The 15,232-nt window shown below is 35.4% G+C and overlaps 2 protein-coding genes across 2 annotated transcripts; both read left to right on the plus strand.

Annotated features, from left to right (window-relative positions):
- Positions 1-346: 346 nt before the first annotated feature.
- On the plus strand, positions 347-11,327 carry LOC145640677 (U-box domain-containing protein 33-like). Its single transcript, XM_081691914.1, has 16 exons — positions 347-688; positions 1,543-1,664; positions 1,799-1,920; positions 2,143-2,247; positions 2,932-3,244; positions 3,337-3,477; positions 3,668-3,922; positions 5,695-5,959; positions 6,712-6,833; positions 6,954-7,075; positions 7,252-7,356; positions 7,846-8,179; positions 8,348-8,488; positions 8,796-9,326; positions 9,974-10,732; positions 10,834-11,327. The coding sequence occupies exons 1-16, from the start codon at positions 514-516 to the stop codon at positions 11,023-11,025; spliced, it is 3,804 nt and encodes a 1,267-aa protein (XP_081548040.1). The 5' UTR covers positions 347-513; the 3' UTR covers positions 11,026-11,327.
- Positions 11,328-13,847: 2,520 nt separating this feature from the next.
- Positions 13,848-14,912, plus strand: LOC145640678 (uncharacterized). The gene has a single exon (XM_081691915.1). The coding sequence runs from the start codon at positions 13,848-13,850 to the stop codon at positions 14,910-14,912; it is 1,065 nt and encodes a 354-aa protein (XP_081548041.1).
- The last annotated feature ends 320 nt before the right edge of the window (positions 14,913-15,232 follow it).

Raw genomic sequence — 15,232 nt, forward strand, 5'->3', positions numbered from 1 at the left:
GAAGAATGAGGGAAGAAAAACGTTGGATTCAGACTACACGAAGATTTGCATACATTCTACAAATTTGGTAATAATCATTATATTTTAATTTCCATACATTTATTATTTATATTTTAGCATAATTGTTTTACTAATTCAATGACAAGTAACCCCTTTACACCAATTTGATATCTTTCTTATAGTTTTCTGTCATTTTCATTCATATAAAACTACATTATTGAATTTTCTTGAATATGATTGCGTAAATTAAATCATTGAAGAAGTTGCTTTAGTTTGATTAACGCTCAAACCCAATTGAGAAATTTGCTGATTTTTTTGGGGTTTTGATTTTGGAGCAATTTTCTAATCTTTTGGATTGTGGGTTGATTATATCTATTGGGTTATTAAGGAATTTTAATTTGTACTTAAACCCATTTGGAGAGTCTGAAATTTGCATATTTTGCTGGAAATTGTGTCCAATTTGGATACTTGGGTTTTTTGTTTTTTTTTTTTTTTTTTGATATTTAAGCTAAAATGGCATTAGTTAGGGAAGAAGAGGTTGGTGATGAGGTTAATGAGAAGATGTATGTTGCAGTGAGCAAAGATCAGAAAGCTTGTATGTCGAGTCTAGAATGGGCGGTTCGCAACTCGAAAGGAAAGAGACTATGCTTGGTGCATGTTCATCAGCCAGCAAAGTTTATGTCCATATGTGAGTGCTTAAGTTTATTTGTTGTTGCATTTTACATTGTTTGATTCCCAAATATTCCCATATGTACTTTTATAGCCTAATTTTATGTTACTCGAACTTAAGAGTACTTAACATTATGTTTTTGATGCCTGAATGTGGAATGTGCTTTGAGTTTGAAGGAGAGTTTGCAAAAAATAGTCTGTTTTGATATCTAAATGTAGAATATGAGATCGAAATAGAGTTTGAGAAATGAAAGTTTCTGTCTGCTCGTTAGAGTGACTGTGTTCAGGCTTCCATTTTGCAAATGTTTGTTCACATTGTGGAAATTATTGGGATTGTTTGTTTCTTGTTATTCTCCCAATTTTTTGTTTCTTTCATCTGAATCTGATAGTATTCAAGTTGGTTTATTTTGGTACTTCTTTTGGTCTTTCCTGTAGTGAAGAGTCAACATTAATTTAAATGGTACTTCTAGTTAAATTGAGCCGAGTAATTTGTATATCCAAATTCATTATCGAATGTCCATTATGATAATGTCATTCCTATGAGTTTAGTTTGCCTCTGAAGTGCAGCATGCTACTATTTGACTGCAGTTGATCAATAAGATGACGAGGGATCTTGTTTAACTTCTGATATTGTTTCTGCCAGCCTGTAACGAAACTCATAGTTGCCTGGAGCCTCTCATTTGAGATGTCTTTGATTCTGTCTTCCCGTTGAATCTTCTCTGAATTCTAATTTAACTCCTGTTTTGTCCTGTCTTTTTCCTTTTGTTATCAGTTTGCTGTATCTTTGGCTCCTTCGGACTAGTATTGCACCTACTAATCAAATTTCTGAATGACTCTTCATGGTTGTTTATCTAATTGTTTTGGTGCTTGCAGTGGGTGGGAGGTTCCCTATAAGCTCACTGTCAGAACAGGAAGTTATGGCTCATCAAGAACAGGAAAGACAAGATATGTGCAAGATTTTAGACGAATATCTTTGCATTTGTACTAAAGCCAAGGTAATTTCTTTTTCAGCTCCTTTAGTTGACATTGAAACATTAAGGAACTTACCCTTTGCAAATAACATCATAGATTTTCTATTTGAATTCTGCTTTATTGTATTTTTGCTCAAGTCATTTTCTCGTGTTGGTAGGTTCAAGTAGAAAAACTGTATATTGAAATGGAAAGTGTAGAAAGTGGACTTGTGGAGCTCATATCCCGGCACAAGATTGAGAGACTTGTCATGGGAGCAGCAGCTAACAAAAGTTATTCAAGGTGTGCATGGAGTAATCGACTGTGGCTAATTCTGGCTTTGTTTCTATCTTCTGCCTATGAACTTAATCATTACTTCATACTACTACATGTGCTTGGAGGATAGTCTTGTTTTTTTTTTTTGGACAGTTTGGTACTCCTGAGCTTAGTTTATGTCTTGAAATGGAAAATGCGGAATTTTAACATTTGTGGAAGCTTCTTACTTATTGTGATTCACGATTCCAGAAAAATGGTGAAACCAAAATCCAAGAAGGCTAACTATGTCCGCCAACACGCACCTGCTTTCTGCCACATCTGGTTTATCTGCAAGGGGCATCTAATCTATACAAGGTATAATCTGTCAACCCCATTATTAAGATTGGCCAAGTTACTTTTCGCTTCTGTATACATGCCATGTAGTTCATGCATCCTTGGACTATGTTGCTTTACATAAAGACAGGATTTTAGTACTGAACTTAAGGGCCATGTACAGGTCAGACTCAAGGGCCATGTATAGCCATGATTGTGGGAATTTTTTTTTTTAGTTTAAAATTGAGGGTTCCAAGTTTTTAGTTAATTATATTTTAATTATTTGGATTTTCATAACTTGCAGTGACCAACAATTTCTCCTAGAAACACAATACAAGTACAAAGTAGTACAGAGTATATTTCAATGATTAGCAAAAATCTAAGGTTATAAATCATGCTAAAGGATGGATGATTTTGGCACTTAACACAGTCAAAACTTGTGCTATGATACATTATGCTTCTGCAAGAATTTAAAAGGAAAATACAAAACTGAAAGACAATAAAGGTTGTTTTGTAGTATCAAACAGGATCTGTGGTCATGTGCCATATATTCTACAACAGTCTTAACCCCTGCACAACTCTACAAGCAATCTGGGTCTTTGGGTCATTATTTGGATTGTGAGATGAACTGAGATCATATGATCATATATCATATTTTTTTTTACTTACAATTAAGTTCAGATATCATCGTTTGGAAGACCTTACATAACAAGTCATTTCATGCAGGGAGGGTATAAAAAAGTCGTGTTTAAATGATGAAGATTTAAAAAGGCACCAGGCAGATTCTAAGTCAAGATGGAGTCAGTTTACTGGTAAACTTTCAAATTCCTTCAGCATGGTGGAGTCTGAAGGGAGTTTTGATCAATCATCAACATTTAGTCTTTCTCAGCTATCTGTCTTCTCCCGACCTTCTGAAGCTGCCACTGATTCTACTTCCTATCATTCGGCAACAGAAGATAGAGAGCTCTCATTTCGGTCTTTTGTTCTTTCTCCTGTACCTGAGGGGAATCAGCATGGTTCATATTCTCCAAAGGTGTTGGTAAGTACAGTGTTTGTGGAAGTTAGAGCAACGACATTAAGTATGGTTATCAGTCTCTCTGAAAGTTGCTGAATTTGGCTATCAAACTATAGCAGGAAGAGGACATGGAAGATGCTCTTTATGATCAACTTGATCAAGCCATAGCAGAAGCTGAAACCGCTAAGGAGGAGGCTTATATTGAATCAATCAGGCGTTGTAGAGCAGAGAAAGATGCAATTGAAGCAAGAGACAAGGTAAAAGTTCTGAAACATGCAATCTTTACGCCCTTAGTGTCTGTTTGGACCATTAGTATTTTCCACAAGTGCTTCTCTTGTAGGAAATCAATATTATTTTGAGTAAAAAAAAAAAAGAATTCAATATTAAAGTTTTTGCATTTGATTCATTGATCTCATGATACTTGCTGAAAATGTACAAATTTAACAGGCAAATGCAGCAGAAAGTATGTACTATGAAGAGTTAAGAAGAAGGAAACAACTTGAAGACGAATTGGCTAAGACAACAGAAAAACTTGAGAGTACAAATAAGGTGCACGACATGGCCTTAGATAAACTTCGGATTATAGTGGATCAGAATTTGTTACTACTAAAGAATCGAACTGAGAAATCTGATGTCATAGGGGAAGAGTTGGAAGAAAATTTAATTTCTGCTTTGGAGTTGTTACAGAGCATCAAGAAGCTCTAGGACCTCTTTTTACATATTTTCATGGTTGATAATTTAGCATGGTTGAGCTCCTAGGTTTTTCCTTTTGATTAGGCAATATATTGTACTGTATATATCAATCTCACAATATAACTTTAAGACTAGGGTGGAATTTTGGTTGTAGTTAGTACTCTATAGGAGATACTCCGTACTTTTTAGTCGTTTTTTTATGGCTCATTCGGAGTAATAAATACTTGTACGTTATACAGCTTATACTTCATACTTGAAGTAATAATGATGTTAGAATACTCTGTGTTGTTTTTTTCTTTTTATTTGTAAAATGCATGATTCAGATTGTATGTTGGCCCTTGAGAATGCATCACCTTGATTTGAACTTCTGTATTTATATTAATCAACTATTACGTTGCAATATAATGAAGTCATTTTGCAAGTCATTTTCTTGGACCAAGTACAGTTTGATGAAGAATGTTTATGAAGGCATCTAAACATTCCAAAAATATGCTTAGCCGTCATAGATTGTCTCGCAGCTTGATAACGTAATGTATATAAAAATCATAACAAATTTTTTTAAATGATTGAAATGTGAGTGTTGAATTCTATCCGGAGTCTTTTATTATGTAGCTCGTTTGTATTAAATATCAATTGCATGGTACTTCGTACAATTTAGGCTATTTCATGCCAATGTACTTGGACATACCTCATGAGCACATACAAAAATAGCATCAATAGTCCATTGTACGGTGAAAATCCATACTCTTTTTTTTTTTTTTTTGGCTATAAATCTCCTGAAAGAATCATTCCGACTTTATGCTACATGTAAGATTATCTTTTCTTTTTAATAAACAATGAGATTGAAAACACGTGTATAATAGGTCACGCCGCCGTGATAAAAGTTTAATATAAGTATCAAAGTGTGAACACACTGAACAAGGATACAAAGGATAGGATTGCAGGAAGCCCTACCACTCCCATCTTAACTACCCAATAATGAATATCCATCCCTGTTATAGTCTTATAGAAGCTTCGTTGCAACTAATGGATGTACAAAGTGAAATAACCAGGCATTTTGCTATGAAATTGCCCTGTCAATGTGGCCCCCTTACCTAGTCGTCTCATTGACTTATCAATATAATAATATCAAAATTATATTTTTTTTAAAGACTTGTCAACTAAAACAGTCAGCATTAAAACAACATCATCATCATTTTATAATTCATTTTTCATCACACACTCCAAATTTGCTGTTTTTAGAGTTGAGTACTATGTTTGTTCACTAATTTCTCACTTCACTATAGTATTTTTTTATTCTTAATTTTGCATTTTCAACACGATTTTTCTGGGTTGATGACAAGCTAAAGCAACCCTTTTTTTGCCCAAAAAAGTGGTGATTTTTCCTTTTTCACTTTGGCGTTTTCTCTCACTAAAACCCCTTTTTTCTCTAAATCCCATCTTTTTTTCTTTCTTTTTATCTTTTCTATACCTTTTTAATTCTTAAGTTGGTTGAATCTACGTTGAAATTTTAAAAATTTCGGCTTTATTTATTTTTTAATCTAATTTTGTTTTACCTTTTCTCCATTATAATTACTTGTACTTTAAGCGTAATTTTATAAAGAAAGAAGCTAATTTTAAGTCGAATTTTGGGGGTTTTATATGGTTTGTAATTAGAAATATGATCTCTGTGGACGAGCACGGAGATTAAATCTTGGTTCATGTAGCCGACCCCATTGTTCTAGGGCTACGGCTTGGCGGTGGTGGGGCCGGTTTTTATGTAATCTGAGTTAATCAATTAAATTGTGGGGGTGAATTATTTTTTTATTTTTTATTTTTTTTTATTTTGGGGTAAATTATTGAAAAACCCAGAAATGGGATCAAGCAAAGATCTTTTAGGGGAAGCAAGAAAAGGGGTGGTAGTTGATGATAAGGTATTTGTGGCAGTAAGCAAGGAGTTAAAGGAAAGCAAAACTACACTGCAATGGGCTTTGCAGAATTCTAATGGGGAGAAGAAGATTTGTATAATTTATGTTCATGTTCCTGCCAAAATGATTCCCATGCCAAGTAATTATATTAACTTTAATTGATTCTGTTCTTTTAATTTATTATTAGTAATATGTCATTCATATTTTATGTACTTTAATGTTAGTTTCATTTATTGGAGTGATTGCTGGATTTTGTTATGTTTATACCTACTAGATCTTGTGTTTGGTGTTGTGTTACCTAATTCGCGGTATTTGAATGGGTCAACGGGGTTTAGGAACACAATTTGCTACCTGCACGTTAGGTAATTGTACCAATTTTGGTGTTTTAGAGTGCAGTTCACAGGGGGGTTTAGTGATTTAGGTAGTACTCATTGATTTCACACTGTTAGATTGTTTCCGGTAGTAGGTTTTATGGAAGACATATGTAGAATTACAAGTTTTATTTGATTTGGCTTTCTAGTTTATGTAAAAAATGTGTTTTATTTAATCACTTTCTATGAAATCATTCTTAGGTATAAAGAATTCATGAAACCACTGGTTGAAGATGTGATGATGGACTGGTAGGGCAGCACTTCACCGAGTTATGCCTACCTTTGTAATTTGTTAGTGATATATCTTCTTAAAAGACAGTTTTAGAATTTGTATCATATGTTTCAGATAGATCACTTTGAAATTTACCTCTTGATTTGGAGGGTGTAGGTTGCCTAGGATACATACCAGGATGATATTTTTGCTTTCTTACTTATGATGGCTCATTGTGGTGTTTCTGCTGTCTGATTATGCATAAGCAACAGTCATTTATTTGGTGTTCTACAATTTTTAAAATTGCAGTGGGTGGGAAATTTCCAGCTAGTCAAGTGGGAGAAAAAGAACTTAAGGCGTTCCGAGAGCAGGAAAATAGAGAGATGCATAAAATTCTAGATGATTATCTACAAATTTGTGCCAAAGTTGGGGTATGATCTCTTTTTAAACTGATAGGAAAAAGCAAGATGTTATTGTATTTTACTGCTGATTAGCACTGTTTTTCCATCTCAGTCTTTTTTGATGTTAGTATACACATTGAAATTTGATAGGCACATGCTGAGAAATTACATATTGAAAGGGACTCCATAGAGGAGGGAATTGTGGAAATCATATCTCGACAAAAGATAGGGAGACTCGTCATGGGTGCAGCAGCAGATAGTAGATATTCAAGGTATCCATAATCGATTTTGTTGTGCAAATCCCTAATGATGTTTGTAGGAGCTCATAGACCCCAATTGTGAATGTTTGACATTTAGATTTGACTAATTTCTAGGTCATATACTTTGAGAAAAGTCATATCAATGAAAACCTCAAAGAATGACATTTTCCTGTGCTATTGTCTTGAAGGAAAATGGTGGAGCCTAAATCGAAAAAGGCCAACTATGTGCGTCAACATGCACCTGATTTCTGTCACATCAGATTTATATGCAAAGGCCGTTTAATCTGTACGAGGTATGCCTTCCATTTCCTCTTAATTTCTTACTGAGAAACCAGCTGTACTTAGAATCCTGAATTATCTGGTTCAACATTTCATTATTAATTTTTTAAATGTTTTTATGAAGCTTCCTAAGTGATCTTTTATAAAATATGTATGGTATCACATGCTGCTGATCTTTCTAGATCCAGATATGATTTTATCAAATTTTGATACCTTTGGTTGATCTGAAAGCTCCTCGATTCAGTTATCTGTTTGAGCTGATAGATATTATGATAAGCTCTTCTAATTACTCCAGCTGGAAGATACGTTAATTTGTATTTTGCATTTTGATTGTAATTTTTTTTTAACTGTAGAGAGATTTATAAGATGTAAAATTTGATATGCTGATCAACTAGCTGCTATTGAACCACTTGTAGTTGGTCTAGTGGTTGTATATGACAGTATCTTTGATTTTTGATGCTGTTCGAGTTTATTGATAATATTTTAGCACTGCCTGAGTGTAGGGAAGGTGTGAAGCAACCAAGTTTGGATGTTGAAGAGAGATCATCAAAATCCTTAGAGAATGTTCAAATTGATTCGGGCATTCTAAGTCAAAAATTACATTCTAGTCTAAGAATTTCAAATGATGATGGATCTGAAGGCAGTTCTGATAGATTTATTCAAACACTGAGACCCTGTTTTTCTGAGTCCTCAATCCGATTGCCAGGACCCAAATCAGCTTTTAGTTCCCCTTGCTCATCATTCTCAAGAGAAGGAGCCCCAGACTCTAGTCTAGAACTGTTAGTTCTTCCTCAGACAAAGATTGAGCATCAGAGATCATCACCTCCAAGTGTATTGGTCAGTAAATTTGTCACTGCCATCTCCGTGCTCTAACATTTATGATTATATAGATCCACATCCACTATAACCTAAGGTTCTGAGCAGCAATATAGCAGGCTTTGTTTATTAGCTGATGTTGCCACTGTTTAATAACTTTTCAAGTTCCTGAACTTTTATTTGGTTCAGCAGGAAAGCAGTATGAATGATGATCTGTATGATCAGCTTGTGCAAGCCATGGAAGAGGCTGACAATTCAAAGAGAGAAGCTTTCGAAGAATCAATGAGGCGTCGGAAAGCTGAGAAAGAGGCTATAAATGCAATTCGCAAGGTAGTCTATTGTCTAAGAAGAACTTTCTGCTAATCTTGATTTTTTTTTTTTTTCACCCCAGTCATTATAGAAGAACTTTTTATTGCAGCTTCCCTTTTTTCTTATACCTGGTGTCATCATGTCTATGACTAAGGGCCTGCAAAGCTAATTTTGGATTATATTTTTTTGATATTACAAATTTGGCTTTGTCGCTACTTAAATTGTATGATTATCAGCAAACAAGTCTTCTTTTCCTCTTTGTGTGGTTAGGATATGACCCTTTGCCTTTTATATTCATGTCTTTACTTCAAATTGTGTGGCTATTCAGGCAAAATCTGCTGAAAGTTTGTATTTTGAGGAATTCAGACAAAGGAAAGAGCAAGAGGAAGAGCTGGCTAAGCGGAAACAGGAACTTGAATTCATGAAAAGCCAGTTAGAAAAGGTTTTGAAGGAACTCCAAGAGGCATCGGATCGGAGGTTGTCACTTGAAAACCAGTATGAGAAATCCAAGATCACAGAAAAGGAGATGGAGGAGAAAATGTTTTCTGCAGTGGCCTTGTTGCAGAAGTATAAGACTGAACGTGATGAATTGCAAGTAGAAAGGGATCATGCTCTTCGAGAAGCTGAAATATTGCGGAAACAATTAGATCAGGAACCATCAAGCTCTCATGTTCCTTTTTTCTTCTCTGAATTCTCTTTCTCAGATCTGGAGAAAGCTACTAACAACTTTGACCCATCCTTGAAAATTGGGGAAGGAGGATACGGGAGCATATATAAAGGCTTTCTACGTCAAACTCAAGTGGCAATTAAGATACTCAATCCTAACAGCATGCAGGGTCCTCAAGAGTTTGAACAAGAGGTAGTCAATCTTTTCTAGCCTTTTGTTTTTCATAAGAAAATAGAACTCTAGTCTCTTACTGTGTTTTCATTCATTAGGAAGGTATTGAATTCAGGTTCAGCTGACTTTGATAATTTTAGCCCAATTTGAAGATATTGAATATATTGTCTTTTATGTTATCATGTTTGGTAGATTTTATTTTGCTTAAATGAGCCACGATCCAGAACTTTTCACTGAAGTTAAAATATGATTTCAAATCCAAAGCTTTGAGTATAGTTGTATAGGCGTGATGATTGGGCAACTTTGTGGCTGTGTGTAACTTTGTCTTGAGAAAATAGCCCAACAACAATTTTATGAGTATTAATCTCAATTGATTCTGATGAATTTTCCTTAGGATTGTAAGAGTTTTGACCTCTTTCCCTAATTTTGTTTGGTTGTTTTGCTAGGATTTTACTTGCCTTTATTCATGGCTCAAGATTTTTTAAACTAATTGAATCACTTGAAACATTGAGAACTCAAGATTACCTTTTAAAATTTATCTTATTGTGAACTTTATGGCTGTTGCTGAAGGATTCTGTCTGTCTTATCTCTCTTCGTTTGATATGCATCAGTTTTAATGTGTATTAAAGTATTTCTATTTTTCTTACCTGAGCTAGTCTTTTCTTTAGGTGGATGTTTTAAGTAAGCTTCGGCATCCAAACCTAGTAACTCTCATTGGTGCCTGCCATGAATCTTGGGCTCTTGTGTACGAGTATCTTTCCGGCGGAAGCCTTGAGGATAGACTCATCTGCAAAGACAACACTCCTCCACTTCCCTGGCAAACAAGAATTCAAATAGCCACGGATTTATGTGTCATTCTTATCTTCCTTCATTCAAGCCGACCTACCAGCATTATACATGGAGATATAAAGCCTTCAAATATACTACTAGATGAAAATTTTGTGTGCAAGCTCAGTGATTTTGGTATATGTTGTGTAATCTCACATACAGAAACATCGATGGAACAAACTACAAGGTTTTGTACCTCTCAACCAAAAGGCACTTTCTCATACATGGACCCAGAATTCCTCACAACCGGAGAACTTACCCCAAAGTGCGACATATATTCTTTTGGGATTATATTGTTGCGCTTATTGACTGGTAGACCAGCCATGGGGATAACAAAGGAAGTTGAATATGCTTTGAGTAATGGTAATCTCAATTGCTTATTAGACCCTTCAGCTGGAGATTGGCCATTTGTCCAGGCCGAGCAGTTAGCTCGTATGGCTTTGAGGTGCTGTGAAATGAATGGAAGGAATCGCCCTGATCTTGAATCGGATGTATGGAGGGTTCTAGAACCCATGAAAGCTTCATCTCGAAGCTTATCTATGCCTTGGCTGGCTTCTGATGATCGAGCACCTCATTATTTCATATGCCCCATTTTTCAGGTTAGTCAGGTTCTAACTCTGAGGAAGTTTCCTATCACATTTTCATATTTTGTACCCCTTCTTTCTTGGTTAATACTTATCAGTTTGTCTTGGGTTTGCAGGAAATAATGGAGGATCCACAAATTGCTTCGGATGGCTTTACATATGAAGCGGAGGCTATTAGAGGCTGGCTAGATAGTGGCCATGACACTTCACCTATGACTAATGCGAAACTTGCAAAACATGATTTTATTCCTAATCATGCTCTTCGGTCTGCTATTCAGGAATGGATACAAAGTCGCCGCGGTGCGTAAATCCTTTCAGTCAGTACAGGCGTTTAGAGAAAATCTCACACTTCTTTCAGGTTTCCTATTACTCAAAACTTCCAGCTTCGGTTATGTTTGATTTAGACTAATTGTATAGGATTCAATGGTATATGCAACCGTAGCTTTTAGTAGGTGTACATACATAAAGTTGATTTTATGCTGTGTGTTGCGGCAATTGAGGTCTAGAATTATACTAGCATTCTTCCTTTTGTTGTCTTAGATATATTACTTACGAAGTTTATGAAAATAGATATATTCAAGAAATGGGCATACCATGAATTTGAGGTACACGATCATTCTGTTGCACTTTCATTTTGAATCCTGTAATAGTGCTTTGTACTGCAAACATCAGCTTCTCATGATATCGTTAATCATAACTTCTGTGGTCAAAGGTCTGTTGCCACTTTTGCAAATATAAGCGGCGAACATTCTTTTCAGTAAGGTACACGATGAGCTTCGAATGACTCTATGCTCGGTGGAGTCACGGTCTCATTCTTTGTACCTCCAGTTAAGCTTAGCACGCTGCTAGCAGCCTATCAGAATATGTCAAAGGCATAGTAATTTTCAAAGTTATTCGTAGACTCGTAGTAGTGACTGAGGAAGTAACAATTAACAAGCGACGCCTTCAAATAATTTGTAGGGAGTATATAGAATAGTACTCGTCGTACGGACTATGGAGTTTATCCTTATAGCAAGTAGAATGACCAAATGCATAATTGGTTTTCCTTAAAAAATATATATATAAAAATAAATTTGGTACCATGGTTTTGTGGGTATTGATGTTATAAATTTGGTATTCTTCCTTTTGTAATCGTTTAAATAAAGGTTAAATTTGGATTGATTACATTTCAATAAAAAGAATAAAATTACCTGTATTAAGGGTCTGTTCTCTTACGTTGAAATTCAGTTCAGTTCAGTTCAGTTCAATTCAGCTCAGCTCAGCTCAATTCAGTTCAGTTCAGCTCAGCTCCTAATTTCCTTCTCTTATAAAATATTCATTTCAGTTCAGCTCAGCTCAGTTCAGTTCAGTTCAGCTCAATTCAGTTCAGTTCAGTTCAGTTCAGTGAATGAAAACATGCCCTAAATATGTTAAAAAATAATTACTAATTTGTGGCAGGGTGTAATTAAATAAACAAATCAATTAAAATTATTACAGTACATTAAAATTAGATAAATATCTTGGATATAATCCACTCATAATATTATTGTAGCCTCGATGGCTAGGTTTTTTCAATTTTATTGTAGATCGAGTATATACAATATCAATTCAATGATTCATAGCACTAACCGCTTTCCCTCAAAAAAAAGTATATACAATATCACATTAATACTACTTTCTTTTTATATTAAATTTAATTAAATTATAAAAATAAAAAAAATAAAAACAAGATAAAAAACGAGAGAGCATAATCTTCTATAAATAAACTAAAACAACAACCGCTGACATCATCCATTTTTCAAATTGTACACATTTCAAGTTGTGGTTAAAATTTTTTCCGCCTAAATTAATTGTTGACATCATATTTTTAATTTTATTTTTTACCTTAAGTTGAACAATAGTTTTTTTTAAAACAATTATTATATTCCATATATTATATTATATTATATTCCATATATTATATTGACATCATATTTTTAATTTTATTTTTTACCTTAAAGTTGAACAATAGAATTTATGAGTTACTATTTGACTTTCAAATATAATTACTCGATAGATTTAAATAGCATTATAATGGTTATATTTTTATAATTTATCAGGACTACTTTCGAAAGCTGCAAAGGATAATATTATTCATGGTGTGAGGGTTTGTAAAGGAGCTCCTCGGATTTCACATCTTTTTTTCGCTGATGACAGCATTTTATTTGCTAGAGCAAATGCTACGGAGTGCTCAAAAATTGCGGATATTCTCCGTATTTATGAAAGAGCTTCAGGGCAAAAAATTAACTTTAGCAAATCGGAAGCAACTTTTAGTAAGATTGTCTCGGCGGATAGAAGGAAAAGCATTTGTGAGTCTCTTGGTGTTAAGGAGGTAAATCGTCATGAAAAATATTTGGGGCTCCCTACAATAATTAGCAGATCAAAGAAGGCTACTTTTGCTGGACTTAAAGAGAGAATATGGAAGAAGCTCCAAGGTTGGAAGGAGAAGCTCCTTTCAAAACCGGGTAAAGAGGTATTGATCAAAGCGGTCGCTCAAGCTATTCCCACTTATATTATGAGTGTGTTCAGAATTCCCGATGGACTTATTGATGAAATACACTCGATTTTGGCTCGCTTTTGGTGGGGCAATGGAGATGAGAACAGGATGCATTGGAAGAGTTGGAAAACTCTTTGCCTTCCGAAGTCACAAGGGGGTATGGGATTCCGAAACCTTAAAATCTTCAATCAAGCACTACTAGCAAAGCAAGGGTGGAGATTGATGCAAAGTGGGGATACACTACTGTACCGAGTGTTAAAAGCCAGATATTTTAAACACTCTGATTTTTTAGAGGCAAGAAGAGGTTTTGACCCAAGTTATACTTGGCGTAGTATGTGGGGAGCTAAGTCGTTGCTCCTCGAAGGGCTACATTGGAGGGTTGGCAATGGTCGGGATATTAAAGTTTGGCAAGATAAATGGCTCCCTCTGCAGAGTAATCATGTTTGTCCTGCCCCGCCACCAAATAGATTGCATGATCTTGATTTACTGGTGAGTGATTTAATCGACGAAGACTCGGGGTGCTGAAAATCGGATGCTTTGGAGCTACACCTTGATGCTGAGGATATTAGAAAGGTGTATAGCATCCCTCTTATTCACCCTCTTGTGCCTGACAAAATGTATTGGGGACACACTACAGATGGTATTTTTTCTGTGAAATCGGCTTACTGGTTGGGCACTTTCGGTGTGAACAATGCTGCTAATAATGTTGATGATGATTTGTGGAAATTAGTATGGAATATTGAGGGACCACCGAAGCTTTGTCATTTTCTTTGGAGAGTTTGTAGTGGGGCAATTGGAGTTAATGATGTTCTGAGGCGCAGACATATAAGAGGGGATGGAATCTGTCCTGTTTGTGGGAATGCAGAGGAAACAATTATCCATGCCTTATTTAGATGCACATCACCGATTTTGATCTGGAATGTAAGCTCATTTAAGAATTTTCTGGATGAGTGTGATGACTTGTCTTTCCAAGATTGCTTGAAAAGAATGGCTAGGAAACTAACAAAGCAAGAATTATCCACCTTTGCTGCGTTAGCGTGGGCTGCGTGGACAAGCAGAAACAAGCACATTCACGAGCAAGGGTCGCATGATGCTCGAATGCTGGCTGCTGGTTTCGTGAGGTATGTACATGACTATAATGTGTATTCTGCTAGAGTTTTTGGGAGGGTGGCCTGTGGTGGGTTAGGCTCTGCTGCAACATGGATTAAACCCCCTGAAGGAGTGATAAAAATTAATGTTGATGCTGCCATTTTTAATGGAGTGGATGTGGGTTTAGGAGTGGTGGTGCGAGACTCAAATGGGAAGCTACTCGCCACTGCTGCTCGAAGACGCAAGGGTGGGTGGGACCCAAGCATTGCTGAAGCTGCTGCAATGAGTTTTGGGATCGAGATTGCTCATCGTCTTGGCTATACGAATATCTGGTTGGAGAGTGATGCTCTTGGAGTAGTCCAGAAAATTAATAGGAAGCATGAAGGGTTAAGTCATATATACTTGTTCATTGATAAAGTTTGTACTTCTATTTCTTCTTTTAATTTCTTTCATATTAGTCATGTTAAAAGGGGAGGGAACACGGTGGCACATTCTGTAGCTAGATCATGCCCCCAAAATGTGGTGGAGCTTGTATCTTTTGAGCCATTCTCACAAGTTGTCAGCACCCTTGCTCAGATGGATGTTTCTTGATCTTAATAAAAGTTCCTTCCTTCTTTCAAAAAAAAAAAATATTTTTATAATTTATCTTATACGATTGACACATAAAAAAAAAAAATAAAACGTGAAAAAGAATCCTAAGTAATGTTGACCCTTTTTTTAACAAATACTCTGTTGACCTTGCAATAGTAACTTTTATATCATCACGAAATATAAACCCTAATTTACTGCGAATTTGGAAACTCAATTGATCATCTTTGGAGTTCAATTCAGTTAAATTTTACCAAATTTCTGTCTTTAGATTCACAAACTCAAAACCTAATTCTTCAGTCTTCTTGCTGAATTGTTTCGTC

This window comes from Chenopodium album, chromosome 7 (genome assembly GCF_948465745.1).
Source record: "Chenopodium album chromosome 7, dcCheAlbu1.1, whole genome shotgun sequence".
NCBI classification, from domain to species: Eukaryota; Viridiplantae; Streptophyta; class Magnoliopsida; order Caryophyllales; family Amaranthaceae; genus Chenopodium; species Chenopodium album.

Coding starts and splice junctions, on each gene's coding strand:
- LOC145640677 (XM_081691914.1), top strand. CDS start 514: ATGGCATTAGTTAGGGAAGAAGAGGTTGGTGATGAGGTTAATGAGAAG. Junction 1,665..1,798: donor GCATTTGTACTAAAGCCAAG/GTAATTTCTTTT, acceptor TCGTGTTGGTAG/GTTCAAGTAGAAAAACTGTA. Junction 10,733..10,833: donor TCATATGCCCCATTTTTCAG/GTTAGTCAGGTT, acceptor TTGGGTTTGCAG/GAAATAATGGAGGATCCACA.
- LOC145640678 (XM_081691915.1), top strand. CDS start 13,848: ATGTATTGGGGACACACTACAGATGGTATTTTTTCTGTGAAATCGGCT.